The sequence below is a fragment of the Zonotrichia leucophrys genome, chromosome 6 (genome assembly GCF_028769735.1).
Source record: "Zonotrichia leucophrys gambelii isolate GWCS_2022_RI chromosome 6, RI_Zleu_2.0, whole genome shotgun sequence".
NCBI lineage: Eukaryota > Metazoa > Chordata > Aves > Passeriformes > Passerellidae > Zonotrichia > Zonotrichia leucophrys.
This window is the reverse complement of record NC_088176.1, coordinates 12,567,951-12,595,461: the sequence shown is the minus strand read 5'-3', so window position 1 is coordinate 12,595,461 and position 27,511 is coordinate 12,567,951. Positions and strand designations below refer to the sequence as shown.

Sequence of the window (27,511 nt, the reverse complement as noted above, 5' to 3'; positions counted from 1 at the left end):
GAGTGCACGGGAAGCACTTGTTTCCCTGAGTGTGCTTTTCACCAGCTGATAGGAGCAGGCAAGCTGAGAGCTGACATGGGCCTGCCACATTCCTGTTGGAATGCTGCTGGAGTCTGGCTCCTGTGCTGCAGAGCCTTCTCAGACTAGATTTCACCATCCCTGCCAGTATTTTTGCCTTGGGTGACATTCTGACCCCAGCTTTGCAGGTGCACTTTGGGAATGAGAGTTTTCCCTGTGGCTCTCTTGCTGGGAATAAAAGCCTGAACACCACCAAACTGCAGCAGTCTGTCCTGGATTCTGTTTCTAGTGGTCCCTGTGCACTGAGGAGACTTTTTGGGATGGATGGTGGGTCGCTGCCCCCCCAGGATCCCCCATTCTGCTTCAGCTCAGAGGGCTTTGCAGAGGCAATGTGACCTTGCTGCAGGTGGCTTGTCTCTTCCAAAGTCCTGTCCTCTGCAGAGCCTACAGCAGTCCCGTGGCATTAAATTTGTGTCTCCCTGCCTTTGGGACAAGCAGGGACAGGGCTGCACTGTGGAGATGCAGAGCAGTTGGGGAACAAGCAGCAAGGTGGGTTTTGGGGGTGTGGGTGCAGCAAGAACAGTGAATGATGGCAGCGTGCTCAGCACAGGAGCGGGGCCAGCGGCCTTGCTGTGTGCCTGTGTCCCACAGAGCCAGTGGCCTCGCTGTGCCCATGTCCCACAGAGCCAGTGGCCTTGCCATGCCTGTGTCTGTGTCCCACAGAGCCAGCGGCCTCGCTGTGCCCATGTCCCACAGAGCCAGCAGCCTCGCCATGCCTGTGCCTGTGTCCCACAGAGCCAGCAGCCTCGCCGTGCCCGTGTCCCGCTGGGCCATGTGCCAGGGGCCTGGGCACGCGGGAGCCGCTGTTGGGATAGAAGCCAAGCTCCAGGCCGTGTGGGCTGCCGGGATAGCACAGGATACTGGGGAGGAGCTGGGCAGAGTCTGACTGGCGCCCTGCGACTGGAGGCAGTAAGACAGCCCAGGGCCTCTGCTGGGGGTGCTGGGGCTGCCCTTGGGGCCAAGGGCTCTGCAAAGCAGGGGAGGGGGATTTACCCTGCTGGGATGCTTTGGGGGCTCAGCTCTCTGGGGTAGCTGGACTGGATTTTTGGGGTGGAGGGATGTTGTCAGGTGCCTCCTGGGGCATCCTATTAGACTGCAAGTTTGGGGGGATTCTCAGGGTTCTGCTGGGAGAGAGCAAAAAGTGCTGCTGTATCTGGGGGAAGAGGGGGATTCAGAACTGTTGGGAGGACCTGGAGTGGTGCCCATCTCTGTGGTGTCGGCCACCAGCCTCACATTCCCATTTCAGTGGCAGCTCCCACCGGACAGCAGATCCACCAGGAAGTGCAGGTGAGGAGTGTGGAAGGGAGCTGGGGAGGGATGGGACAGCTGGGCAGGGGATGCATGCCCGGGCTGTGCTGGAGTTCCTGCTGCTATTAGAGGGTAAAGGTTGTTTCCAGGCCCAGACAAAAATGCCAGGTGCACTTGGCAGCTTTGCTCCTGTTTCACACAGGAATGGGGGGTGAAGCAACCTGGCATTTCCCTGTCCTTGTCCCTCTACCCTTCTCAGCCAGGGAAATGGTAGCTGCAGCCTGCAAATTTACTGGAAATGGGAATTAAATTCCCTCCTGCACAAACACATCAGTACGTGTGAGCAAATGGAGCTGAGGAGGATGGGGGCAAAGGGATGCCTGATCTTACTGTAGTTTTTGGCTAGGTGGAAATGAAAATGCCAGTGCCAGAGGACATGTACACGTGTACAGGCTGAGTGCAGGCATGACCCCCATATTTTAAAGCATAGGGAGCTCCCAGGGCTCAACTTGGCACAGTTTAGTGGCCTCTGTCCTTCCCATCTCAGGACTACTATGGCAAAGAGCTGCAGAAGTCAGAGGACCTCAAAACCAATGCGTGCATCACCTCAGCCAGGCCCGTTTCCAAGCTGGTGAGAGATGCTCTGGAGCGCATCCATGAGGAGGTGGTGGCCAGGTAACCCCCAGGGTCTCTCCTCCACTGCCGCATCCCCATGGGCTGCAGCCCCTTCTCGGCTGTGCCATGGGGCGCCTGCACCCAGCTCAGCTCAGCATCCACCCAGGTACTACGGCTGCGGTCTGGTGATCCCTGAGTGCCTGACATCGTGCTGGATTCTGGACCTGGGCAGCGGCAGCGGCAGGGACTGCTACCTGCTGAGCCAGCTGGTCGGGGAGCAGGGCCACGTCACTGGCATAGATATGACCGAGGGCCAAGTACGGCACGGATCTGGGGCTCCCCCTCACCCTTCCAGCAGCCCCCCCACATCATTCCCTTCCTCCTGCCAGGTTGAGGTGGCCAAGAAGCACATTGCCTACCACACGGTTAAGTTTGGCTACCGAAAGCCGAATGTGGAGTTCTTCCATGGTTACATGGAGAAGCTGGGTGATGCCGGACTGGCTGACGAGAGCTACGATATTGTCATGTAGGTGCCATGCAGGGCACAGTCACCCCCAGTCCTGCTGCTTCCTGGGGCTGTGAGCTGGGTCTGCATCCCAATGGGTCACTGCTTCAGAAGCACGTGTTAGAAAAAGGGAAATCCTAAGCCAGATGTGCAAGAGCATGCAAATAAGCCTTGGTCTCCTCCCCCACAGCTCCAACTGTGTGATCAACCTTGCCCCTGACAAGAGGGCTGTGCTGCAGGAGGCCTTTCGTGTGCTGAAGGTGATGGTGGGCTCATTCCTGTGGCAGCAAAGCAGGCTTGGGGTGGCTCTGTTGTTGGAGTGCCACTGAGAAGTAGCAAATGGGATCTGGCAAGGCATGGATGCAGGATGGGGTCAGGGCAGGGCGTCTCTGCGGAGGGTCCCAAGCAGGGTAGGATTAGGGGGTTCCCAATTCTCCTTGCCCCTTTTGTATCTTTGCTTCTTGAGGCTTCCCTTCACTCCTTGCTGCCCTCCAGCCCGGGGGAGAGATGTACTTCAGTGACGTCTACGCCAGCCAGCGCCTCAGCGAGACCATCCGGAAGCACCGGGTGCTGTGGGGTGCGTGGGGCTGTGGGACGGGGGTGACATGGCATGGGGGGACTGGACCTTTGTCTGCATCCCCCATGCCTGTGGTCTCGCTCCAGGAGAATGCCTGGCAGGAGCCCTGTACTGGAGAGACCTGTATAGCATTGCAGAGGAGGTGGGGTTCAGCCCCCCGTGCCTGGTCACCACCAGCCCCATCACCATTGGCGACAAGGAGCTGGAGGGCATTGTCGGTGAGGATCCAGCTGGGGAGTGCCAGCTCTGGGAGGCTCTGCTGGCATCCCAGCCCAGGTGTTCAGTGGCCAAGCCACCAACCTCTCCTTTGCAGGCGACTGCCGCTTTGTTTCCGCGACTTACCGCCTGTTCAAGCTGCCGGCTGGCAGCCGGACCGGGCCAGCACAGGTCACCTACAATGGCGGCATCGTGGGGCACGAACGAGAGCTGGTGTTTGATGCCAACTTCACCTTCAAGGTTTGGGGAGGCAGGCTGGGGGTCTAGGGAAGAGTTAAAGCTGATGAAGCTGCTACTCAGCAGCATCCTCTGTGATCTGGGGGGCAAGCTTTGGTGGAGGGGGAGCCGAGGGGCTGTGTAAACCCAGGGGAGAGCAAATGTCCAGCAAAGGGAGGCAGATACATGCATTGTTTTGTGGTAAAAAGTAGAAGTAGGAGATCCATGGTGGCTTCCCAGCATGGTTTGAAGCCTGATGCTTGGGTTTTGTGGGTGTTTCTTCAGATTTTGAGCCAAGATGTGCTCCTGCTTTCACTCTCCCCATCATCTGGCTGGGTGTCTGGAGTCCCCTGGGACACATACCAGGACCCCAGACCTGTGACCATTCCTCTGTCCCCAGGAAGGAGAGGTGATGAACGTGGATGCTGAGATGGCTGCGATCTTGCAGAGCTCCAGGTTTGCAGAGAAGTTCCTGATCCGAGCTGGTGGAGCCAACGCTGCAGCACCACAGGGCTGCTGTAGCAAGGGAGTGAAGGTTGGTAGAGGGCAGCTCTGTGCCTGGGACATGGAGGAATTGGGACATGAGTGTCCCAGGCCATCAGGGTTGCTATGGGGTGTCAGAAGGGCTGTCACATGATACCAAGACACCTGACTCCTTCTGGGCTGGGCAGGAGCTCATGGGACACCGAGAGTGGTGCCTGCTGCTTGAGTCAGGACAAACTGTACCCCTACCCAAGCTGGAGCCCCCCAAAGGGGGATCTGCTCTAACCACCCCAACATGTCCATGGGGACTGCTGAGGCTGACAGCTGGACTTCTCTGAGGTCTCCCAAGGGGAGTCATCCTTCCCCTGAGGGGATTGCTGTGCACAGCCTGCCCCAGGGAGATAATGGCCCATCCCCATGGTTTTTTCCTGTCCATTGCTCTCCCGGCTGCTGATGGAAGAGCAGGTTGGCCTGGCTGCCAACCCTGACCCTACAGCACAAAGCATTCTATCTGCTGGAAGCCTATCTCTTCTCCTTGGTGGTTCCTGCAGCCTGTAGATGGGCCAGGAGATACAAGGGAGATAACACCCTGCAGCTGTGTATCCCTGAAATACGGCCTTGTGCTTAGGAAGGAGAGATTTTCTCAGGACTCTGTCCAAGCAGGAGGCATTTCTCAGATAAAAGCAGAGCCAAAATCCCAGACAAGCTCTTGGCTTCTTCCTTGCTGCAGGAAAAAGCAGCTGGAGTGACCCAGGGGCTGCCCCCCATGATAGCTAGGGAAGTGCTAAGTGCCACTTTCTCAGGTGGCTCTTGCTTCCCACTGGCCTGATCCTGCCCTGGGTTTTTCTCTGTCCTTCAGGAGAAGATCTGTGATCCCTTCCAGCTGATGGAGCGGCTGAGAGCCCCAGGTCCTGCCAGGTGTCCTGGTGGCACCTGTGGTCCCCAGGGTGCTGCTCAGTCTTAAGTGGTGTCCCTACACCCCTGTTGGAAGTCAGTGGAGTGAGAGGCCTTGGCCCCAGTGACACCTCCCACCAGAGAGCAAATAAACACATGTGCTGAGCTCAAAGGTTGTGTATTTGTAGCTGCCACAGGGCCGTGGGTGCTGTGCTTCCCTGGCAGGGCTGGTGGGGCAGGTTGTGCCTGGTTGCAGTGAGGATGTGTCCTGTGAGTCCCCTCACTGTGGGGCTGACCCTGGCTCTGTGGCTTGGGCACACAGGCAGGGACAGTCTCTGTCTCACTTGCAGCCCTGCAGCCTCTTCCAGGAGATGGGGTTTGCTCTCTCTTTCCCTCTGCAGCACCACTGAGGTTTCTGTTTTCCCCAGACTCCATCTAGCTGGAAAGTCCCGAGTCCCTGCAGGCATCTCACCTGCAGAGTTTTGCAGGGAAATTCAGCAGTTCTGGAAAAGCAGAAACACATCCAGCTGCAGGCAAAGAGCAAGATGGGAGGGCTTTTAGGATGTGGTGGGAGGTGATGGACTGCATTCCTGCTGCCCAGCATGAATCCCACACTACCTGGCCCACAGAAGGTGCTTGGGAAAGGCTGGGGGCTGCTGAACAGCTAAACTTGGAAATAAGGGACCATTTCCACCCCTCCTCACACAGTAATTTTACAGGAGGGGCCAAATTTCCTGTCTCTGCCATTTAAGCATCATCCTGCTGTGGTATGGGGGAAGTTAAGAAGCAAAACCCAATAAAATTTGGGTTCATAAAGAAACAGGCCAATGCCAAGGATGCTCTGCCATAGCAGTAGCAGTGGCTGAGGAGGGTCCAGGTGTTCAGGACACCTGAAATTGTGTGGAATGACCTCACTGATGGGACCTTGGGAGGAAGGAGCTGTTTAATATGCACACCCCACCCCCAGCCCTCTTCCTAGATTACTTACAAAGACTTCTTCCAAGCCCCCAAACAGCTCATACTGGGAGGTTTGCAGCAATTAGCTCCTGCTATCAAAGGCAGCCTTCACAGTGGGAAGGGAAGAGCAGGTGGGGTGAGGAGGGGTCCTACCTGCAAATCCCTTCATTAAGAAGGCATGAGTCCCTGGCATGGCCTTTCAACTTGCCTGGGAAGAGCTGCGCCCGCAGTGAGATCCCCGCTCTGTGCATACAGAAAAAGGCCACAGCTCAAAGGCCACTATAATTGCATTGCACTGTGTTTTTCCCAAATTCTCAGCATGTCAGGAAGGAAGCAGCTAGGAGAACTTGACTTTGATGTGGAGCATTAGAGGTCCTCACCAGGCTGTGGGGTGCAGTGGTGTCCTCTTTTCTTGGCTTTACTTGTGCATGCACAGCCTTGGGGTTTTTAGCCCTCAGTGTATGAAAAGAGGAGGTCCTGCAGCCCTATCCCAGGTGAGGAATATCTGTCCAACACCCCAGTCTGTATTTTGGTGATTGTAGAGATGGCCCAAATCCCAAATCCTGTTCTCCTAGTGTGAAGCTCTGCAGCACTGGTGTCCTCTCTCGGCAGGCAGAGGGGGTGTTGTGATGGCAGTAACCAGAGGTTGTGATGGTCTGATTCACTCTGAGGGGAAAGGGAAGGGATTCCTGAGTCCCTGCTAACCCTGCGCTTAGCAGGGTGTCGCTGTGGTTCAGGGACACCTGTCACCTCCTTAGGGGAGCAGAACTCCATCAGGATAAGCTGAACGTGGTTTGGGACCAGGAAAGATTTGTGGCTACAGCCGCTAGAGCATTGTGCTCTGCTTCACATCTTATTGGGTTCCCCTGCATAATTTATTCTTCCATTTTCCAAGCACTTAAACAGCAGGGAGAGTGTTTTACCGCTTCTAAAGGGTGTCAGCCACCACAAGCCATACTGATTGCTCCCACGGCTGTTTGTCTCTGGCTCTCCAGGATGCTGAACTGTTTCCTGGTTCCTTCACAAGTGATGAGCATGGAGCGATGACGGCCGGGTTGGGGTGTGTGTTGCCCCGGCTGGGATTGCGGCACAGCAGCCGAGGCCCGGGAAACAGCCGGGCTCTCAGGGCGGTGGGACGTGGCCGGGAATGTGCAGGTGCTTTCATGAATCGGGGCTCTCGGCTCTCCGTGCATCCCTGAGAGGAGGATGAGCAGGGCGGGACAGCTGGGGCGGCTTTGGATGTCCCCAGCGGGAGCTCCAAACCCCGGCGCCGCTCACCCTCCGCCGCGGCACGGGGCGGCGGAGCAGAGCAGAGGTGAGGGAGGAGCGCGGCCTGTCCGTATTCGGTATTTAATGGTGAATTCCGCCCTCAGGCACGACACAACCGAGGAAGTGTCGGGGCCGAGGGTGCCCGGGGGCCGCGGTGCCTCAGCTCGATTTCTTAAACGTCGCACGGTACTGCACCGGCGGCGGCTCGGCGCTGACTGGGGAACGGGCACGGCTGAGAGAGCGGCCTCCGCCGTAGCAGATTCCGGCGGGAGGCACCGGGGTGCGCCCCGTCGGGCCGGGCCTACGAGGCGCGGCGGGACCGCCAGGGGGCGCTGAGCGACCGCCGACCAGTGCGGCGCGCGGACGCGGGGCGGCGCTCCCGAGCCACTGAAGGGGACGAACGGCGCGGTGGGTCCGAGGGGAGCGGCGGTCGCCGTGGGCCGGGCGGGAGCGGGGGGAAAGCGGGATGGCCGGGCCCGTTCGGCCGCCCTGTGCCCCGGCGCGGGCGCTCCCGGGGCCGCTCGTCCCGAGCGCAGCGCGCGCCGACCGCACCGCGTCCCCATTGGTCGCGCCCCTCCTTAGGCTCCGCCCCCTTCGGCACCGAGCGCCGCCGCCATTGGTCTCGGCCGCACGGCCGGCCCCGCCCCCGCGCGCCCGGCGTACACACCGGAGTCACGCGCCCCCGGGGCTGGGGAGGGGGCGGGGCGCGGAGGAGGCGTGGCTTGGCGCAGATTGGGGAGCGGGCGGGCGCTGATTGGCGGTGCCGGGCGGAGGCCCCTCCCCCGAGCGGCGGGCGGGGCGGGGCGGGGCGGGCGCGGGTAGAGGCGGCGCTGGTCGGCCTGGCTCGGCAGTCGCCGCCCGTCGGGTCCCGCGGGCAGCCGAGCCCGCGCCTCGCCCGCCGCCGCCGCCGCGCCCACCGCCGCCGCCGGGGAAGCCGGGGCACGCCGCAGGCGCTGCGCGGTGATGCGGGGCCGCGGCGGTGCCGAGCCCTGACTAAAGATGGCCGCGCTGCCCGGTGGGAACATGGCGGGGGGCGGCCGGGGGGCGCGGGTGCTGCTCTTGCTGCTGCTCGGCGGCTGCCTGGGCCGGCGGCCCCCGGCCGCCACCGCTGCCGCGCCGCCCGCCGCCGTCGTGCCCCCGCCGGCGGCGGAGGAGACGGTGATCATCGGCCTGCGGCTGGAGGACACGGACGACGTCTCCTTCATGGAGGGGGGCGCGCTGCGGGTGAGCGAGCGGACGCGGGTGAAGCTGCGGGTTTACGGGCAGAACATCAACAACGAGACGTGGTCGCGCATCGCCTTCACGGAGCACGAGCGGCGGCGGGGCGGGCGGGCGGCGGCGGGGCCGGCGGGGCGCGGCGGTGGCGGGGGCGGCGGCGGGTCGGCGGGCAGCGGCGGGGCCCCGCAGCGCTGCGGCATCCGCACCTCGGACATCATCATCCTGCCGCACATCGTGCTCAACCGCCGCACCTCGGGCATCATCGAGATCGAGATCAAGCCCCTGCGCAAAACGGAGAAGAGCAAGTCCTACTACCTGTGCACCTCCGTCTCGGCCCCCGCCGCCGCCCTGGGGCCCGCGGCTCCCGGAGGGCTGGCGGGCGCCGAGGGACCGGCGGGACCCCCGCCCTGGGGTGAGACCACTTGGATCTACCATGACGGCGAGGACACCAAGATGATCGTGGGCGAGGAGAAGAAGTTCCTGCTGCCCTTCTGGCTGCAGGTCATCTTCATCTCGCTCCTCCTGTGCCTCTCGGGCATGTTCAGTGGCCTCAACCTGGGCCTGATGGCCCTGGACCCCATGGAACTGCGCATCGTGCAGAACTGTGGCACGGACAAAGAGAAGAACTACGCCAAGCGCATCGAGCCTGTGCGGCGTCAGGGCAACTACCTGCTGTGCTCCCTCCTGCTGGGCAATGTCCTGGTCAACACCACCCTTACCATCCTGCTGGACGACATTGCCGGCTCTGGGCTGGTGGCCGTGGTGGTCTCCACCATCGGTATCGTCATCTTCGGCGAGATCGTGCCGCAGGCTATTTGCTCTCGGCACGGCCTGGCCGTGGGCGCCAACACCATCTTCCTCACCAAGTTTTTCATGATGATGACCTTCCCGGCCTCCTACCCCGTCAGCAAGTTGCTGGACTGTGTCCTGGGCCAGGAGATCGGCACGGTCTATAACCGTGAGAAGTTGTTGGAGATGCTGCGGGTCACCGACCCTTATAACGATCTAGTCAAGGAGGAGCTCAACATTATCCAAGGAGCCCTGGAACTGCGCACCAAGACTGTGGAGGATGTGATGACTCCCCTCCGAGACTGCTTTATGATCGCTGCCGAGGCTGTGCTCGACTTCAACACTATGTCCGAGATCATGGAGAGCGGTTACACCCGCATCCCTGTTTTCGAGGGCGACCGCTCCAACATCGTGGACTTGCTCTTCGTTAAGGACCTGGCTTTTGTGGACCCCGATGACTGCACACCGCTCAAGACCATCACCCGCTTCTACAACCACCCGCTGCACTTTGTCTTCAATGACACCAAGCTCGATGCCATGCTGGAGGAGTTCAAGAAAGGTGGGCCCGTGCCTGGGGCGGGGGCGCGGTGGGGAGGTGCTGCCCGGTGGTGGTCAGCATCCACCTGCTTGCAGCACGGGAGCTCTGTAGCGGGGCCTCGGGTTGCTGCTCACGGGAAAGTGCTTTCTGCACTGGGAGTCACCAGTATTTAGGCATCTGCCAGATCTGCTCGTTCCCTGGGCCAGAAAGCTGATCCACGGCTGGGATGTGCCCCCAGCCTTTTTTCCCCCACTGCACTGGGATGTGTGTGTGGGCACGGTGCCAAGCAAGGTTGTTTTCCTTCTTGCATTTTCCACTCATCTGTCCGTTATAGTGAGAACCACTGACGGGAATCCGCGCCCATTCCTTAGCTGTGTCTTCTCTGTGCTTTTTCAGCTGGCCTGACTGGGAGGAGTGGGTGGGCTGCTCGGTGCCTTTCAGGCTCAGTGCACACACGTGCTGAGATAAACAAGGCGTTTGAGCTCCATTCATAGGCTCAGCCAGCCGACCTCAGCTCTCTGCTCGTGTTCCCGTTGCTTTGACTGACACTTTGATCTTGTAACTCATAAATCATTTCAATGTCTTAAAATATATTCTAAAGCACCTGTTGGTGCTGCACTTCAGAGTTACAGCTCTTTTTTCCCAGGCTACCGTGTGCTTCAGGACCACAGGCTCAGCAGAGACATGACACTTTCTAACTCTTTGGTGTAACTTGTGTATTAGTTGCATCAGAATGGGACTGAGGCTTTACGCCTTTCTCTTAATTGTAGGTGGTGCTGACTTGACAAATGCAACTTAATTCTTGTTAAAAGAATTACTTATGAGTAAGGAAAAAACATCCTTGCTTATGAGTAAGGAAGAAAGATCTTTTCATTTGCTTTTTAAAATCTGTTCCTCTCTGCAAGGCAAATAGTAATGCTCTGTGGCCTGTGCAGGAGGGAGCTTTCAAAGTAGTTGTTAGGTGAAATTTCAGACAGTTTGGATGTGTGGACTCCTGTGCTGGAAAAAGAGAGGCTATTTGGAGTGCCACCAGACTCCTGGGTTCATACCCAGGGAGATCTGATCAAAGTACCATGGAACAGCTTGATTACTAGGGGGTGATTTGTTTGAGAGGGGAAATCTAGTGGGGAATATTTGAGCTCACCTTTTATTAACTGCATAAATTACCTCGAAAAAATACTTTGTGAATTGGTGAATGTTCTTTCCAGCTAAGTTTAAATTACGACTTAAGTTTCAGTTGCTGTTTTATCCACATGCTAATCTCTTGTGTCATGGCATTGGATGTTCTTCACCCTGTTTAAGTCAATTTTGGGGGTTTGGAGGGTTACCTCGTGATGCATAGAAGATGAATGTAGTCCTGCCTTTTACTGATTAGTGCAGTGGTGGTTATCTTTATCTCTTTCAGCCTGTGTGTAAAGATGGGGAAGTCTTACTTGGTTTTGCAGGTGTTGAAGGAGAGATGAGGGAGGGCCTCCTTTGGCTGTGGTTTCTACACTGCAGGCTCTGCGGTGTAGATGTGGGAAGCTGAATGATGTCACTTTACCGTTGGCTGGTTAAGGTGGATTTTGCTGCATGTGTGAGTGGAGGGTGGTTCTTTTTCCTCTCTGTCCCTGTAGTTCAGACCCCAGATAGCGCAATAAGGTTCTTAGCCTGTAGTGGGACTTGCGGGTGTGTTATGGTTCTGTATGCAGCTATGTGTCTGAAGAAATGCGTGTTCTGTTGGTAGTTTATTTCCCTGGTCTGAAAGGATGGAATGCACTCCTGTGTGTTAGCACAGTCCTTTTATTTAACAGCTGGGAGAATTAGGTGTGCGCGTTAATCCTGTGAGAGCGGCTAAGCCAAATTCCTCCTCAGAGTTCCTGAAAATGGTGCTTAAAATAGGATTCTTAAAAATTCTCCTGGCTGGCTTGGAAGGTGCAGACTAGAGATCCCTTTCCCTGGTAGCCAGTCTCTTCCCTGTGCTAGGAAACTTCCCAGTAGCACAAGTTCAGGGTGGCTGTTGACGTGTGTGTTCCCGCCTGCCAGTGCTGAGCCCTGGAACAGTCTCTATAGTTGGGAATTAATTCAGGCTCCTTTGAGCATACTTAAATGTTTACTCCAGAGTCACTATGCTGGTTGGTCTGTATGGGCAAGCCCTGTGTTAGAATCAGCTTTGTCCTAACTGGTTTCTCTTTAAAAAGTGCAGATATAGTGGAAATAAGTGGCTTCCTTTGTGTCCTTTGAAATGAATGTAAATAACTGATAGCTGGCTTGATCTGGCATAGCACAGTGTCTTTTGCAAGAGCTCTTCCAACTTTCTTCTTCAGAGCAACCTTGCCAAATTCCCATGAGAATGTACCAAATTAAGGGTGAGAATCAAATTGCATGTTACTCTCCAGTAGAGTGCTGGAAATAAATAAGCTTACAGTTTTTAATCGTTCCCTTCCCATCACATTGATCTTCTGCCACAGCCAGCTTGCTTCAAAACTCTTACCTGTGTCTTTTTTGATACCCTGGTCCCTGCTACCACTGTTGGGTGCAAAAGGCAGTTCGTGTGATAGTGCTGCCAGTTAAAACTTTAATTGATTTGAGGACAGGGGATGGATTTTTTTTTTCTAATAAGTTTGATAATTAGCTGGGTATGTGGCATTTTGAAACTCACATTTTGGGCAGAAGCAAAACCTTCTTAACCTAAATGTGGAATGGAAGCTTACAAAGAGGTGATCAAAATCCGAACACAGCAGGATATACAGCTTTGTACTGTTGCAGAAGATGAAATGGGTAGTTCTGTAGTTGTTCTAGTGCTTAGGCTGAACAGCTGGAGGATTTGGTGGTGGGCCTATTGTTAACATTCTTTGACTACAATTGCAAAATAAGTATCTGTTTCACTTCCATGCTGCCAGGCAAGAAACTTAATTTTAAGAGAGCTTCAGCACATTCCCACCCCCTTGCTGGTCTAATCTCCTAAAGTGTGAATAAACATGATTCCTGAAGCAGTTCACAAACAAGCTTCTCATCTAAAAAGCATGGTTTACTTGCAAATAAATAAATAAGTAGCTTTTGAAATAGGTGTGATTTTTCTGTTCTAAAAACAGACCTTAAACTTTTACTAGAGCTGTCAAATCCACTTGTCTACAGGTTAAGCAGACTGAGTGCTTAACTTGAATTCAATCATTCAAATTTAATGCAAGGGAGTCTAAGGTACCTTTTGTACTGGCCTAGGAAAGGACCTGCCTGACTTTGCTCAGAGCAAAGAGGTATTTCATTTGAAATGAGTTCACTCCCAGCTAATCTAATGTTGGCCATTGCAGTAAAGGAGAGTGAGGTGTTGTTACCTGTTCCAGGATTGATTTGATTGAATGAGCCACAGAATCAGTTTTTGGAAAGAAGCTGGTGAACTGTCTCCACTGATGTTCTTCATTTTCTTGTCAGTGTGTGTGTGGACCTGCTTTTTTTTTTTTTTTTATTTTATTTTTTTTTTCCCCTCTCTGTTTTCTGTTCCTTTTTGACAGTCTCTCTAGGTCTCTGCTTAAATGCTCTCTGGCACTTGCTCTTGGTGTTTTTCACAGGCAGATCTCTGCATGTATGATCCTAATTCCAAAGCATTCTATTTCTAGCTCCATATTTGCTGGAACTACAAAAATTCAGTTTGAAAAGCCTCATGTTGTAATACTAATATTTCAAGATTGGCCCACTTTCTGCAAGCCATTCTACAGCTGTGTTCCTGGTGGCCTGCATGGCTTTCGATGGTTTCTCAGTTGGAGTCCTCCTTATGTGGGGACTTTGAGTCATATATTTTGATCTTATTTATATCTGTTTCTACTACTTTTTTATACTACAGATCTGAGCTTAATAACCTGTTGCAAAGAAGCCACAATAACTGTGCACCAGTTTTGAGCTCTCATTTTCTTAATCACATGGCAGCTTTGAGAAAACGCCTAGATTCCTTATTAAAATAATTGCCAACTGGACTTTAAAAGGGTTTTTCTCTCCTAAAAACATTGTCTAGATTCAGCTTGGTGATACTTTCTTCAGGCTCTGTTGGTCTTGCATTGTCTGGTTTTAGTAGCATGTGTTCGGTGCTTGATTTAGAGTGGACATTGGGGAAAAATTTTGTCCATTTCTTTTCTAGTTCCTCCTCCCGCTTGAAAGAAAACCAAGTCCCAGCAGCCTGAAACATAAACCTCTGACTTTTGAGTGCAGAGAAGAATACCTAGACCTACTTCTCTTTTGAGCACATAGATCCTCTTTTTGGAAACAGATAGGATAGCAAGTAATTCATAGCCCAGGGATCCAAAGTTCTGCATTACTATTGTTGGTCTGAGAGGTTTTTTTCTGTTATTAGGTCACTTGGTCTGAGGGGCTTTTTTGTTATTAGGTCACTTATCTTTCTGGTGCAGCTCTAATCCAGGTTTGTAGGTGGCTTCTTTCCTGGTTCCTGTCAAGTTTTATGACCTGCTGAATCTGAGTCCAGTCTTCCCTTGAGTAACTTTGATTTAGTAGGTCTGAATGTTCACTTTCTAGTTTATCTAGCAGGTTGTCTGTCTCCTGGGCACTTTTTCTGTGTAACCCTGTGACTGCAGCATTACGAGAAACTGGAAGAAACTACATAAATCCTTTCTGGGATTATGAAAGGCACGTAAAACTTCTTGGAAAACAATATCGTTTTCAAGGCTGCTTAGCTAATAAAAGGCACCTTCTCTGATCCTTTTTGGGAAATTCATGTAACAGAGAGTGTGTTGTGGAGGTCCACTGTGGAGACTTTTCTATGTGAAGAGAGTAGGGGAGTGGTAGGTGGGAAGGAATTTGCCACCAAGAAACAGAAGTTTTAGCATGCTATGCCTGCAGATTTATTCCCTGAACAAAAATTGCGTGTGGGGGTGGGGGTTGCTTTGTGACAAACTGTTCCTTGGCCGTCTGACAGCGCAGCACCCGCAGGTGCTGCCCTGCCAAGGGCTCTGCTGGCCGTGCCCAGCTCCTGGGGGATGCATTCACCGGAGAGCCGCGGGTGTGGGTGGCTGCAGGCCGCCCTCCTGCTGCTGTGCCCAGGGACAGGCTCCGAGGGGAACGCATCGGTTCCTCCTGGGCTCCCTGCTGGGAGCATTTTGTAGGGACCAGGAGAAGAGAGGCTACTAGAGGAGCAGCTTTGGTGAGGAGCCTGGCTGAGGAGTCTTTCTGCTGCTGAGAGTAGGAAGAAACGTGTTTCAGGTGGCTGGCAGGGAGAGGAGTAAGTGAATTAAATGGCTTGAGCAGTAGAGGTTTGAATTTGATGCCTGTGTTGGACATGGTTCTTTGATTGCTTTTTAACCAATTGTTCACAATTCTTGTCATTTGACAAACACAAGAAGTTGCCTTTTCCTCCCCTCAGCTGTTTGCTCAGTTAGCAAATGCTTTCCTGTGCTGAAGCTGATGGGAGTGAATTCCACCACAAGTGAACCACGCTCCTGTCTGCTTTCTCTCTGTCTGTAGAAGTTATCTGTAATAGGCACAGATGTAAACTTCAGGTCAGTCTGTGCAGCCAACAGCATTTCACAGCCAGTTTTGGAGCAGGATAGACCCAAGAGGCAGAATATCCACTTCTGAGTGAATTCATTAGTGTAGGAAACTGATCAGGTACTTTAACCATCTCAGTGTCCTTCCAGGTCTGAGATTTTTTTTTTGAGTTTTGTTTTTTTCTCTGCTGACATGAGGTTCTGAGGAGCAGAACATTTTCTCAGTGAGCTTCAGTTGAATCTGAGGGCATAAGAACAATAACAGCGAATCCTCTGCAGTAGGTAATTTCTGACAATGGCTGCTTAAAGAAAGTATTAGAAAAGAGCCAGTTTATTTTGTTCCCCACGGAAGCTTACTGATCTCATCAGACTGTGATTCAGGAAGTTCTGGGACTAAAGATACTGTCTTTATTAAATAGCCCTGGATGCTTATTTCTCTCTGAGCATGTCTAATCAACACTGAACCTTTGTCAGTTGTTACACAGAAGCAAACACCAGTAGTGGGTGTCTCCTGTCTGTAGCTGTGTAGTGCTAGTGGCAGAGTGAGGTAGGTCTAGAAGTACATTTCTGGTTGTCAGTTCTGCATGAAGCCATCCAAAGGTAGGTTTTGTTTTGTCAGGCTATGGTATCACTCTAGCTGGTAATTTGGGAATTGAGGGTGTGAGCCATCTCACACTTCATGTGTGTTATGAGCCTGAGTCTCCTCCCTGTTTTACTGAAGAAATCATTTTAGTGGGGGGAAGTATTGTGGGGGTTATTAGGCTGCTTAACTTGGAGTGTCAGTGGCACCAGACTGTGACAAGATCTACTCTTATTCCTGGTGTTGTCTGGTGTCACATTTTTTCTTGCTCACTGTGAGGGCACATATCCTGATGCACAGGAATTAAGGCCTGGAGGATTCAGCCCCACTACTTCACCTCCTTTAAACATTTAATGTCCGCTCAATATTGAGAGTCCTAAGTCAGTCATACAGCAGCTTAGTCAGGATCACGTAGGATGAGAATGAAAGCAGTGGCCAGGCAGTATTGAGAGAATCTATAGACCACCAAGCTGTGCTTTTTTCATTAATGCTTAGCAAGAGCTCACTTTTGCATTTACTTTTGTGCCTCTACAGAGCTGTGGTGCAATTGCCAGTCTAGGTAGGCCAATGGCGCTTCTGCTGTTGAGTCCCTTCCAATTTCACTAATGGAGCTTGTAAAACTAGCCCTCAACACAGAGTACTCTGAACCATACCCTAGTGAGAGCGACCTGGCACTCTTGTTAATTTGACAAGGTCCTGAATTACAGCCTAGCAGCTACAAATAGGAGTGCAAATACTTGATGCTAATGAGCTACTGCCCACAGCCCATGGCTAACAGTCCATACCAGGTGGTTAATCCAGTCTGGCTCCTGCCAAGGTCACCGAGTCATTTCAGGACTATCAAGTGATGGGGTTTTGTTTCACTTTTCACCAATATATAATCATGGAAAACAAGGTGCATACATCTGTCATTAACCTTCTTCTGGAGGAATGCACCTTTTCCCTTGGCCAGGAAATCTGCATGGTCCAATAGTTGGTAGAATAAGCTGTGCTGGGAATAAACTAGGGCTAAGTGTGATGTGGTACAAAACATGCATGAGAAGAGCAGGTCTCCATTAACTCTTTCCTTTTTTTTTTGTCCTTTACTTAGAGTGTTCTCTTCCCTGTTTATGGCTTTGTCTGTAGTAAGTTGCTACTCTGAAGGGTCATAGGTAGGTGCCCTTGGGAATCTTTGAGCCATTGTTGTCATATTTTCTGTTAAAATTGTCTGGGAGCCTTCCAGAGTTTTGGTAGACAGCCAGATTTCACTGAAGTGAAGAACAGCTTCCAGGATTTTCCACACTTCCATGCTGTCTATGGGGCATCACATAGGTTGTTTGCCTTTGAGGATTGGGTTGTTGTAGTACACAGCCTGTAATGCCAGAGGTGTTTCTTTGTCTGGGTTGGCTGGCATGTTGAAATTGGGATTCTTACATGGGTGTTTGTGGTTATTTTTGTGATTTAAAAACATTACTCAGACTTGCTCTTCACCTACTGGTGATGATATCTGCTTGAAAGGACTAGTGAAAGAATACTAGAAAAACAACTTGTCTTGTAACCAACTTGTCTTAAAATATCCAAGCCCTAGATTAAACAGAAACTTCAAAGCAAAGAAAGCTTGTATGGTTGGGACTTACTTGTGTTTCTTTATATTGAAGTGTTTCACTTATGAATTGTTTGGTATAATAATTTCAGTGTTTATGAAACAACAGCCCTGCTCGTCAAGGAATCCTGTTTTGAAGGACAGAGTAAGTGTGATGCCTGTCATTCTGGGAGCTGAAACCTGATGATTGTGGAGGCCTCAGGAGTTTACAAGTTAACAGGACTCAGCTGCAGTTACTAATTAACCACACAAGAGCTTTGCTCCAGCCGAAGGCACTGGGGCAGGGAGATGAATGCATACATCGAGCACAAAAGATCTGTGTAGTTATGTTTCCTGTAATGCTTTCTGTGGGGATGACACCATTCTTTTGCTGGCAGTCCCAAAAGGAGCCGCTCTTCAGATGAGAGTGCTGTGGTAACATTGCCGTCTGCAGGGTGAACTGTGCCCTCAGACTGGGCTCCTGCTTCCTTGAGGTTCTTTCCCAGAGCAGATGTGAATGAAAGTTGGGGTTTTATTTACAGCAAGTTATTTTTTATGGTGGTGTAATCTCTTATAGTGATGTGACAGAGCCTTTTGTGACAGCTGATCTTCATGGAGGTGGACAAGGCTTTATTTTCCCCATTTGTCCATGGATAATGAGGGGAACAAAAATGTTGATAGTGCCTTGGTTGGATACTTTGCTGCCAGCAAATGATTTTAGGAAGGATCTTGCCATTTCTGGTTTTCTTCCAGGACTCCACCTCCAGCTTTCAGAAGATTGTCCTGCCTACCCTTTGCACTGGGGGGGTTCAAAGTGCAACCTGCAGGACCCCTTCCCATGCAGCAATTACGTGAGGACAAGGACGATCAGTTGCCTGCGTTTATTGCTTGTGAATTGCTTGTCAGCAATTTCTGGATTCCTACAAATAGGAAGAAAATCTGCCAGTGTGAACTTGTTCTTGATAAAAATTTACAATCTGGCATTGGAAGTAGGTGTGGCTGTGGGTTTTAGGCGAGCTGCAGGCTTAGTTCTTCCTGTCTTGCTTGGGACATCTTTCCATTGGAAGCAAGAACAACTCTTACAGTTACAATTCCCATACACAGCAAGAGCAGACAGAGACCTTCAGCTGATATTAAAGGGCATCTAGTAGAGAGGCTTCAGTTCAATTTTTTTACTCATTAAAGTAGGTCAGAATTGTGAATTAGAGTTACTCAGTAGCTCTAACTTGAACTCCAAGGGACATCACTAAGATTTTGATTCAAGGTGGATAAATTAGTGTAATATATTTTGCTCTGTGAATTTGTGTGGGTTTATTTTCCCCCTGCTGTGTAGCTGAGGTATGTGTACAGATAAAGCTTTTTGGCTTTCTGCCTTTCAGCTTTTATTTAAATATCTGGATGCAGTGTGTGGGGATTGGGTGAGGAAGAATCTCTCAAAGTACTTTGAAGGTTCACTGCTCTAGGTCTTCCTTTTCCTCCTGCAGAATAGAGGAATAAGAGATACTTCACTGGAAGTTGGGCCAGTGGACCTGTGAGTAGCTCACCACATGGTTGTAGAGGTTTGGGATTTGTGCTGTTTTTAGATGTGATCTGGTCTTGTTGCGTGCTGGTTCCCTACCCTCATGGGGAATAACTTTTATCTTCTTGTTGATGTTCTAATTTGCCTGGAGCCTTTTGGAGTGGTTAGGTTTGAAAACACTAATTTCAAAACAGTGAATTTCAAGAACTTCACACTGCTCATGGGGAGTATTTTTTTTTCCTTCTCTTAGCGTTGAAGAATTGCTTATACTGTGTGGATGGGATTTCTCCTAGAGAAATCAACATCCCTATCCAAATCATTATCTCTCTTAATAAAAATGCTGTACAGTGTACTTCAGACTTAACCCTTTTAGTCAGCTGCTAAAGGTTTGAATGCTCACTTGCAAGAGGAGTGGGAGACTGTCTTGTGTGTCGTGCAGAGGAAAGCCAGTTTCTAGTGTATTTGTGTTTTCCTGTGACCCTTACAGGGATCACAGCCTGCTTAAAGCTCTGATCCCATATGATGGACCCAGCCTCCATCATAATCAGGACTGACAGTTTTCTATATCTTTCTGCTCTTTTGACAAAAGCCTAGAGGGGATTTGTGATCACTAGCATGAAGCTGCTTTACCAGTAGTGTGCTAGTTTAATTCAGCTTGTGTTGTGTTGTCTGAAGGCTCCCAAGGATAACCTGGAAATGCAGAAGTTGCACAGTTCACCCTGTAGGCAGTCGTGGTGGGAGGTGAAGCTTGCCAGCGTGGGAATCCCCCGAGGTTAGAGCTTGAGGAAGGCAGCTGTGGCAGTGAAAAAACTTAATTACCTGCTGGGTGCAGGCTCCAAGAACTACAGCAATCTGTTGCTTGATGCCAGACATGGAGCTGAACCTGTGAGTGCACTTGTAGTGTGTGCAGTCAATGAGCAAGCAAATAAAGTAGCTTTCTTTTTTCCTGCTTTCTTCAGTGCCCCTGGGGTTCGGGGTGGGGATGAAGGTTTCCCTGTGCTGTGTGATGCACCGTGGATGGGAATCCCAGCCTCTGCTCCTCCTCTCTGCATGGGAACATTGCTGTGCATGGGATGAGAGGTCTACCAGGAGAGCTCTGATGTCAATGGCTCTATTCTGTTAATGTTTTTTTTTTCTTTCCAGAGCAGCTGTTTTGAATTTTCCAGTCTTTGCTGTAATCTTTGAACAAGCCTTGTTTTATTATGAGAGAGACACTGCAGAAGCGTGTGGGGTAGAGTGAAGACATGCATGCATTTTAGTGTTGAGGACATTTTCATTTCTGATTCCTGGCCTGGAAAGTGGGTTTAAACTTGTTGCTTGTCTGCTGTTTGAACGTGGTCCAGTGGTAAGAGGCTTTAATATATTTCTTCTTTGCAAATCATCAACCTCACATCTTCCAGTAAAGGAAAGAATTTGGGAGTATAGCTTCCAAGAGCAATAGTCTTCTAAGCCCTATGCAATGCACAGGCTGCAACCAAAGAGTTCCAGGGAAAATATTCAGAAAGGGAGATGTTGTCTAGCTGTAATTCCTAATGGTTTTGTATTTAAATTATTTGGCTTTCCAGGGAGATCAGTACATGATTTTTTTTTTTGTCAGACAGACCTGCAGCCATCCTGGAACTAATAACTGTGTGGACTGTCTTAATCCAAGCATGGGTTAGAGAAATTAGGAAAATGTCTCTTACCAAGTTTGTATTGATCATGATTTGTTGATTGCCATTGTTCCCACTACCTCATTGATCTCTACCTGGAAACACACTTAAAAGTGTTGGAAGCTGGTTTTAGGTACCTTGTTTTCTACTTGAATCCACCTCTTGATCAGTAGGAGTTGAGTGCCTTGAGCAGTTTAAGGGAGGATGGTGAGCAAAGAGCCACCATGAAGAAGCTGGTAGGCTTGGGGATTTTAGGGGTGTCTGGGTCTATTTCCTTTGAAAATCACTGGGACTGCAGTGTCCTGTTTTTAGAGTGATCATTTGGGAGGGAATGAAATGCTTTAAACTCTAAAGATTCTTTTAAGAAGTGAGATTATCTTAACCATCCTGTCCAGTGCTGCAGTTGGTAGTTGCGACAAGGAATGAGTGTGTGCTGTGATTAAACATGTACTCTCACCGTTAGAGGCAGCATGTAGTTCCTGGGAGGAAAAACTCTTGCTGTGGTAATGCTTGTGAACAATTCTCCTAACAAAAGGAATTCTCATCTCAGTGTATTCTGTGACTTTGAGGATGACTGCGACATTGGAAAAAACCCTTGAGATAAGACCAGATACAAAAGTTCTTACAAATAGGAATAAATTTATTTTTGGTTTTTTTTTGTTTTTTTTTTTGTTTAATCCTTGCAAAACTGAGGGTTAATTTTCCTATTCCTGCATTTTTTCTTTCATAATGGAAAAATGACCCAAGGAAATCAAGGGCATACCTGCTTCAAGTGAATTGAGAGCTGGGCAAGGATAAAGTGGTGGTTTTATCTTTTGGATTTCCTAGCACTGTCCAAAGTTGTGGTTGATTGTGATGCCTTCTCCTCGTGCTTCAATTACTTTGCTGTAGAATGAGGACTCATTTTTATCCCTTTCCCTTATATCAACTGAATTGGTTTAGTGGGAGCCAGTATGTTTCAGCTTGTCTACTGTAATTTAGGTTCTATAAATAGGAGTTTGGTTTAATGTTCATGCAATAGCTTCATTGCATGATGATTGAAACTTTCTTTAGACTGACAGCCCCTCCAGTGAGTCAGATCTTGTTTCTCTTGCCCTGAGCTCCTTGGCTGTCAGTGTCTCCAGTGTTTTCACTCTCCCTTTTCAGATCAATGTGTAGTTCTCCTGGCACTATTTGTTGGCAGTAGGTGAGGAAAAACAGAAAGAGACTAGGTGATAGATGAGATGAGGCCATCCACTAGGCAAGTGTATAGAGACAATTAAGGTGAATGTCCCATGGTTAGTGCTCTGCTCTGTGCAGCTTTATGGCTACTAAAATTGCTGCTGTAGAGATAATTTTTGGGTTAATTGTTGGTTTCTTACCTCTTACTGACACAGAGTGGTTTGATAGGTTGTTTTTTCTTTACTGATTCAGAGATGCCATTTATCCTGTGCTGCTTAACTTTTGCTTTCAGACAGTTTTAAACTGATGTCCAATTTAGGATTAATTATGTACTAAATACTTTCCTGTTTTTCTGGGCTGAAAACCTAGTAGGCAAATCTTTAAGGATCAGCCTGTTAGTGCTTTAATTCCCAGTGCTGAGGGACATGCAGGTGACTATCCTTTTTTCTTGTTGGTGACAAGCTGGTAACCCAAGTATGATTAAATATGTTGGCTTGCTCATGAACCAGAATGTCTTGAGCCCTCAATCCTGGAAAGTTGTTCTTGCACCATGAACAGGTCAGTTATACCAGAGGGTAACACTGCACTGTTCTTCACTGCCACCCATTCCGATGAATCTTCAGCAAGCTGGCTGGGAGGGATGCAGTGACACAGACCCAAGTCTGTTCTCACTGCTGGTGAATCCTATTCATTTGGGATAAAAAGGATGGCTTAGTTGGACTCTTCCCTTTTTCCATGTGGGGTGATGTGATGTGGGGAAGGCACAGCCCACTAGTTAATTTTAACTACTAAAGGTGTGTGCAAGAATTCTCCTTGTGATGGTGCAACCCTGCCCTAGGGTGGTGTAGGCAGCCTCCTCCATATGGCACTCAGTGTGTTCTGCTTTTTCTGAGGGTGTTGACAGACTGTGCTCTGTCACTGCTCTGGTGGTTGCTCCCTAGGGTGGACTTGACTCTGTGACAGAATTGGAAGAACCTGTGTCCTGATGATACCGTTGTCACTGTCTCTTTGTGCTTCCACTAGTGACTGATGTCTGATTGGAGTGTCTGTTAGTGCAGAAGCTTGGTGTTGGCTCATAATCCAGGCACCATTTTTCTGGCATGAAGAGATGTGCTGTGCTTGTGATCATAATGACCTGGCTCTTTACTGTTTCCATGGATATAGGAGATAGGAACAGGAGGGAGGAGCTGGGAATTTTCCTGCTTGTCCCATTCAGAAAATGGATGTGACTGGGACAGTGAAGGTGTGATCCATTTTCTCATCCCTGTCCCAGGAGTTCGGCTTGTGCAGGGAAGGAGGGGACAGGGATTAATTCATTCTTCCTTTGACTCACTAAATGGAGAGGTGAGTGAGGGGTAACCTTCAGTAAAGTGTGAATTCAGAAGTGTCCTTGAAAAACTTTCTACCAAAAGTAACAGAAGTAGATTTCTAGTTTTAGACAAAATTATTTTTCCTTAATTTTTAATCCCTTTGTGTTGGAACAGGGAGCCAAAGGGAGTGATGGTGGGACTAGGTAGGGCAAGACAGATGGGAGTGTTGCAACCTTTGAGTTGTTAACCTTTTGAAGAGGCATGGGGTATATGTCTCATTACCCTGCCTCAACACAGGCACGTTTTATGTGTGACATACCAAGCAAATTGCCTTTTGCCTCCGAGATGGTGCAGGGCTGTTAAACCTGTTTGGCTTCGAGGCAGTCATTCTGTGGATTCTCTCTATCTATCCCTGTGAGGGTCAGGAGGCCTGCAGAGGCCACCCTGCTCTTCCAGGTGTGATGGCTGCTCTGCAGGACCAGCACTTAAGGCAAAAGCTCCTGTGCTGGGTGAGGGCTTTTTTAGTAAGTGCTTTCAAAAATAGCAGTAGATGGTCCCTGCAGGGTCAGCTGAGGGAGCTGCCGTGCCTGGGGGAGATCTGCAGCCTCAGACAAACCAGGGGCTGCTTTGCCCAAGTACAATGTTTGAAGATCTAACTAGAAAAATTGAGTGTTAAATTAGATTTGCAGTTTGGTTTTAAATTTGATGCTAAATTCTGGTAGCCAGTTGTCATCTGTTTTTTTTTTTTTTTAATTTCTCTATCAGAATAAGCTGTTTTTAACATAAATGACTAACTGCATTAGTGTCAGTCAAAATGTTAACTTCAGCATGAAGAAACCATTGATCTGCCTCATCATCACTCCCAAAATGCATCTGTGGGTACATGTTTCTTGGTATGTCACATGTCTGTAGCAGGTGGCAATAATACTGAACAAAGCTGTGAGCATTTCTGTTTGCTTTTTTTTTCTTCTCCCAGCTATTGCAAACTCCTGTGAGATTGCTGAGACAATCCTGTATATAGAGGAGGTTGAGGAGAATCCAGAAGCCCTGGGAACAGAGGGAAAGTAAGAAAACTGCATTTGTTCAGAGCATGGGAGGAGTTTAAAGCATAAAATACAGAAAATGAAAACTATCCTAAAAAGAAGAGTAAAACCTACTGATGAGAGTAATCAGTGTCTGACCTCCCTCTGCTGCACTTGTCACAGCTAATGTGCTCCTGCCTTGCTGTTTGTGCTCACCTATGTTTTGGCACATTTCTGTGATCCATTTAATGTTACCAAAACAGGTGCCACAGACACAAGCAAAAGAACTTTCTTCTTACTGTTCACCATAGGAAATGAGTCATTGCTGAAGGGATTGTTCATTTAGCAGAGCAACTAAACTAAAAGTTTGGAAACTTTCAGGGTTTCCACTGATAACTCTTCCTTTTGGATATTTTCTCTGTTATGGACACAACTTTTGACTGTGGGCACTGGTCTATTAGGAATTGACTTGTGCTAAGTTTAATGTATGTGAATCTCATAATGCAGGTGACTACTTGTTAATGGAAGTTGAGTTAGATTTCAACCTGTACAGGGTTATTGACTTGATCTTTTAATCTGTCAGCTCATTCTTCACTCCTCTTCTCTGTTTGGATGTTGTAGTTTTGAGATGTTTTTGGAAAGAGTACTGGGAAAACTTGCAAACATTTTTCAAACAAAAGATGGTTTGTCTTCATGGCTGGGAGGGTTCATTTGGACACTTGCTCTGAATTTTTTTTTTTGTTGTTTGGAAAACTGAAGTTCTTAGAAGTTAGATGGCCTTGGCTTTCTTTGTTCTTTCCTCTGTCTCAGACATCTGTATCTGCTCTCTCACCGAGCTCTTTATCTTACTTGGCTTTTCTGTGGATGCCTGGAGGCCTTGGCTCACATTCTCAAGAGTGTCCACTGGTTCAAGAAGCCATTGCTGCTATCAAATTACCTTGACAGCTGTTGTCCCATTTCATATTTGCCATCCCCTCCCCCTGGCTCCCTTGTGATTTTTGGCAGAAGCTGTGGCTATTGAGCAATAAAACTTGGATCTGAGAATCATGTTGCTGGTGGGAAAATGAGATGAGAGCATACTAGTTAATGCCTTGCAACTTGACTTCTTGCTGATGTACAATCAGTAGCATCTTTATTTGAAAACAAAACCTACCACTAGCTCCTCTGTTTGTGGATTGAGCGGATGGTTCATTTACTGCTCATCTGGAGTTGAGCCACAGGTGCTGGTCTCCTAAAATAGCACACTCTATACCAAGATGTTTATGACCAGACAAGCTCTTGATTTAGAGTCCTTGACAAGTGCTATGCCTAAGGACTGCAGAACTTGGATGTTTGTGTTAATGAAAGTAATCCATAAGGGCACATCATCTCCATCTCAGTTTTGTCAATGATCCTATCTGAAACCTGGAACAGAACTCCTGTGGTGATATTTAGTACATATTAGAGATGACCTTATATGATCTTGCTTGGATTTGAATTAATAAAATATAGGTATAACATTTGTGAGCTCTCCTCCTGTGTGTGTTTGGGGATTTAATTGCCATTTTTTAAAATGCAACACAACACTTTTGACAACTGACAGAAATGGTGATGATCTTGGGGCCAACCATCATAAGAGAACTGTCATCTCTGTAAACCTCTCCTTTTAAGATGTTTTGTGTTTAGTTTGTCAGTTGTTTGAAAAGTTGGCTGATGCATGGCATGTTTTAATCTCTACAGATCATTCCTCTTGTCCCTGTTGGAACATGTTAGCAACTAAATTTTGTGTAACATACTGGCAAAATTAGGAAGGAAGGAAGGAGCAGATCTTAATTGGAAAGATGACTGTCAGAAAACAATTAATGTATCCGGAACACTCAGTTGAGAGGAATGTATATAGCAAAAACATATGAAAAATTCTTTTGCTTGCAATGTGTTTGATTTACTTGCTGATAACATCAGTGTGAAATGTAAAGCTTGTGAAAGGCTGGATCAGACCAGCCTTAGTGCTTGTCTTACAGCTCCTAAATTGCTGTGCCAAAGTAGGAAGACTCAACTCCTACTGAAACATGTGCTGCCCTGTTTTGTTTGTGTCTAGGAGAAGGGTACTTGATGTATGAGTGAAATCATGAGTTTGGGGTGGCTGTAGGTTTGAGGGCTGGGGCCTTGGTGCTCCATCACGCTCAGAGCTGATGGCTCGTGGTGTGTGATATGGTCTCAGCATCTCGTGTGCTGTGGAGTGCTCTTGGCCTGAAGAATGGCTGGGGTTGTAGTGGCTTCAGCTGTGAAGCTGGGAGGAAGCTCAGAAAGCAAGGGAGCAAAGAAGATGTCCTAGACTTGGAAGATCGCAATTACATCATATACCCCCTGGAAAAGGAGAAGTAAAATAGAGAATGGATTACACCTAGATGAAAAAAGCATGGAGCTGTAATGTTTGAGTTGCAGGGTGGGATGCATGGGTTTTCTGGTGACATGTAGGGAAATAACATTTTACTGACTATCCTTTCCTCCCCCCGAGTGAAAACAAACACTCATAACGCCTCAGTTTGGTGCAAAATGTGGTTTAAGCAGGGTTGTTTTTGTTCGCTTTCTTTGGATGTGTTTTTTTTTTAAAGGAAAACGGTGGCAATTTATCCTCCCTGCCCCACATTCCTTGCTATCCTGGCATGTAGCATAGGTTTAAACAAGGTGCTCCTTGGCCTGATCTCCCCGTGGAGATTTCAGAAAGTGCTGGAAGGCTTGAGCTTCCTGCGATCCCTGGCATGTCTTCCGTTACGCAGCTTCGGTTTTTGTAGCAGTAGGGGACTTGTTAGTTTTCCAAGTGCAGCTCCCAGCCAACGTGTCCGCTCTGCGGTGTAGACTCCTGCATGTTCAGTGTTAAAATACTTCTATAGCTTTCAGGCATCTTGCATTTCAAATATGGGTGGAGAAGCAAGTGTTGGCCTTTAAGGCAGGGGTTTCAAAGCTTTCTGATATCAAAGGCCATGTTGACAACTTGGCAAGCGCTTGTGGGCCCAAGTGTGTTAGATCTTTAGGATAGGAGCTGGCTTTCTGCAGGCATTGGGAAGGATGTTTTGCATTGTTTAAATGTATTGTCAGGTGTATTGTGTCCTTTCTCTGCAGTGTGGCTGCCGAAATGTCTCCTCCTTTTGTGCTAGGCTCTGCTCACTTTCCCAGCAGCCAGGGAAGGGGTTAATTTGCTGTTAGAGTTCACTCCAGCTTGTCTCTTGCTGTCCAGTGTCTTCTCCCTAAAACTGCTGCTGTGGGGAATCCCATCCTGGGAGCCCTCAGCTGTAGCAGCTTACGTGGTGGCTGGGGAGGGTGCAAGGGGGTGTTTGGGGAAAGCATTCAGCTTGGCTGGCAGGTCACCGGGTGGGAGGGCTCATCTCAGCTGGGAGCCCTTTGCAGCCCTCTCCTGGGAGTGGGAAGCAGGGTCCTGCAAAGCCAGGAGGGCAGCTGGTTCTGGCAGGGCAGAGCTTGTCTATCCTGGTCAGGGTCTCAGAGGTCTTACCAGGTTACTTGCTGCTTGTTGACTGTTTGAAATACCAGCATGTGTCGCTTCCGCTCTGCTCTCGTGCTTTCCAGCTCGCTGAACTGCAGCTCTGCCTCCTTGCGTTGGGTGCATTAGCTGCCTTGCTTTGCTGTGGGATCTG

At 49.5% G+C, this 27,511-nt stretch overlaps 2 protein-coding genes across 5 annotated transcripts in view; both read left to right on the top strand.

Moving 5' to 3' along the window:
- Nucleotides 1–868: 868 nt before the first annotated feature.
- AS3MT (arsenite methyltransferase) lies at nucleotides 869–5,004 on the top strand. Its single transcript, XM_064716622.1, has 11 exons — nucleotides 869–987; nucleotides 1,325–1,365; nucleotides 1,874–2,001; nucleotides 2,108–2,258; nucleotides 2,331–2,467; nucleotides 2,637–2,706; nucleotides 2,942–3,023; nucleotides 3,110–3,241; nucleotides 3,337–3,479; nucleotides 3,856–3,990; nucleotides 4,798–5,004. Coding segments are annotated over exons 1-11 (1,125 nt in total). The 5' UTR covers nucleotides 869–986; the 3' UTR covers nucleotides 4,903–5,004.
- A 2,926-nt stretch (nucleotides 5,005–7,930) lies between these two features.
- CNNM2 (cyclin and CBS domain divalent metal cation transport mediator 2) overlaps nucleotides 7,931–27,511 on the top strand; it is a 115,486-nt gene continuing 95,905 nt past the window's right edge. For 2 of the 4 annotated variants that reach the window (XM_064717502.1, XM_064717501.1), the window contains exon 1: nucleotides 7,945–9,624. In XM_064717502.1, the coding sequence (XP_064573572.1) occupies nucleotides 8,058–9,624 (1,567 nt within the window). In that variant the 5' untranslated portion in view covers nucleotides 7,945–8,057. Of the gene's footprint in view, nucleotides 9,625–27,511 lie in introns of all 4 variants that reach the window. The other 2 variants (XM_064717504.1, XM_064717503.1) reach the window with 2 other exon arrangements.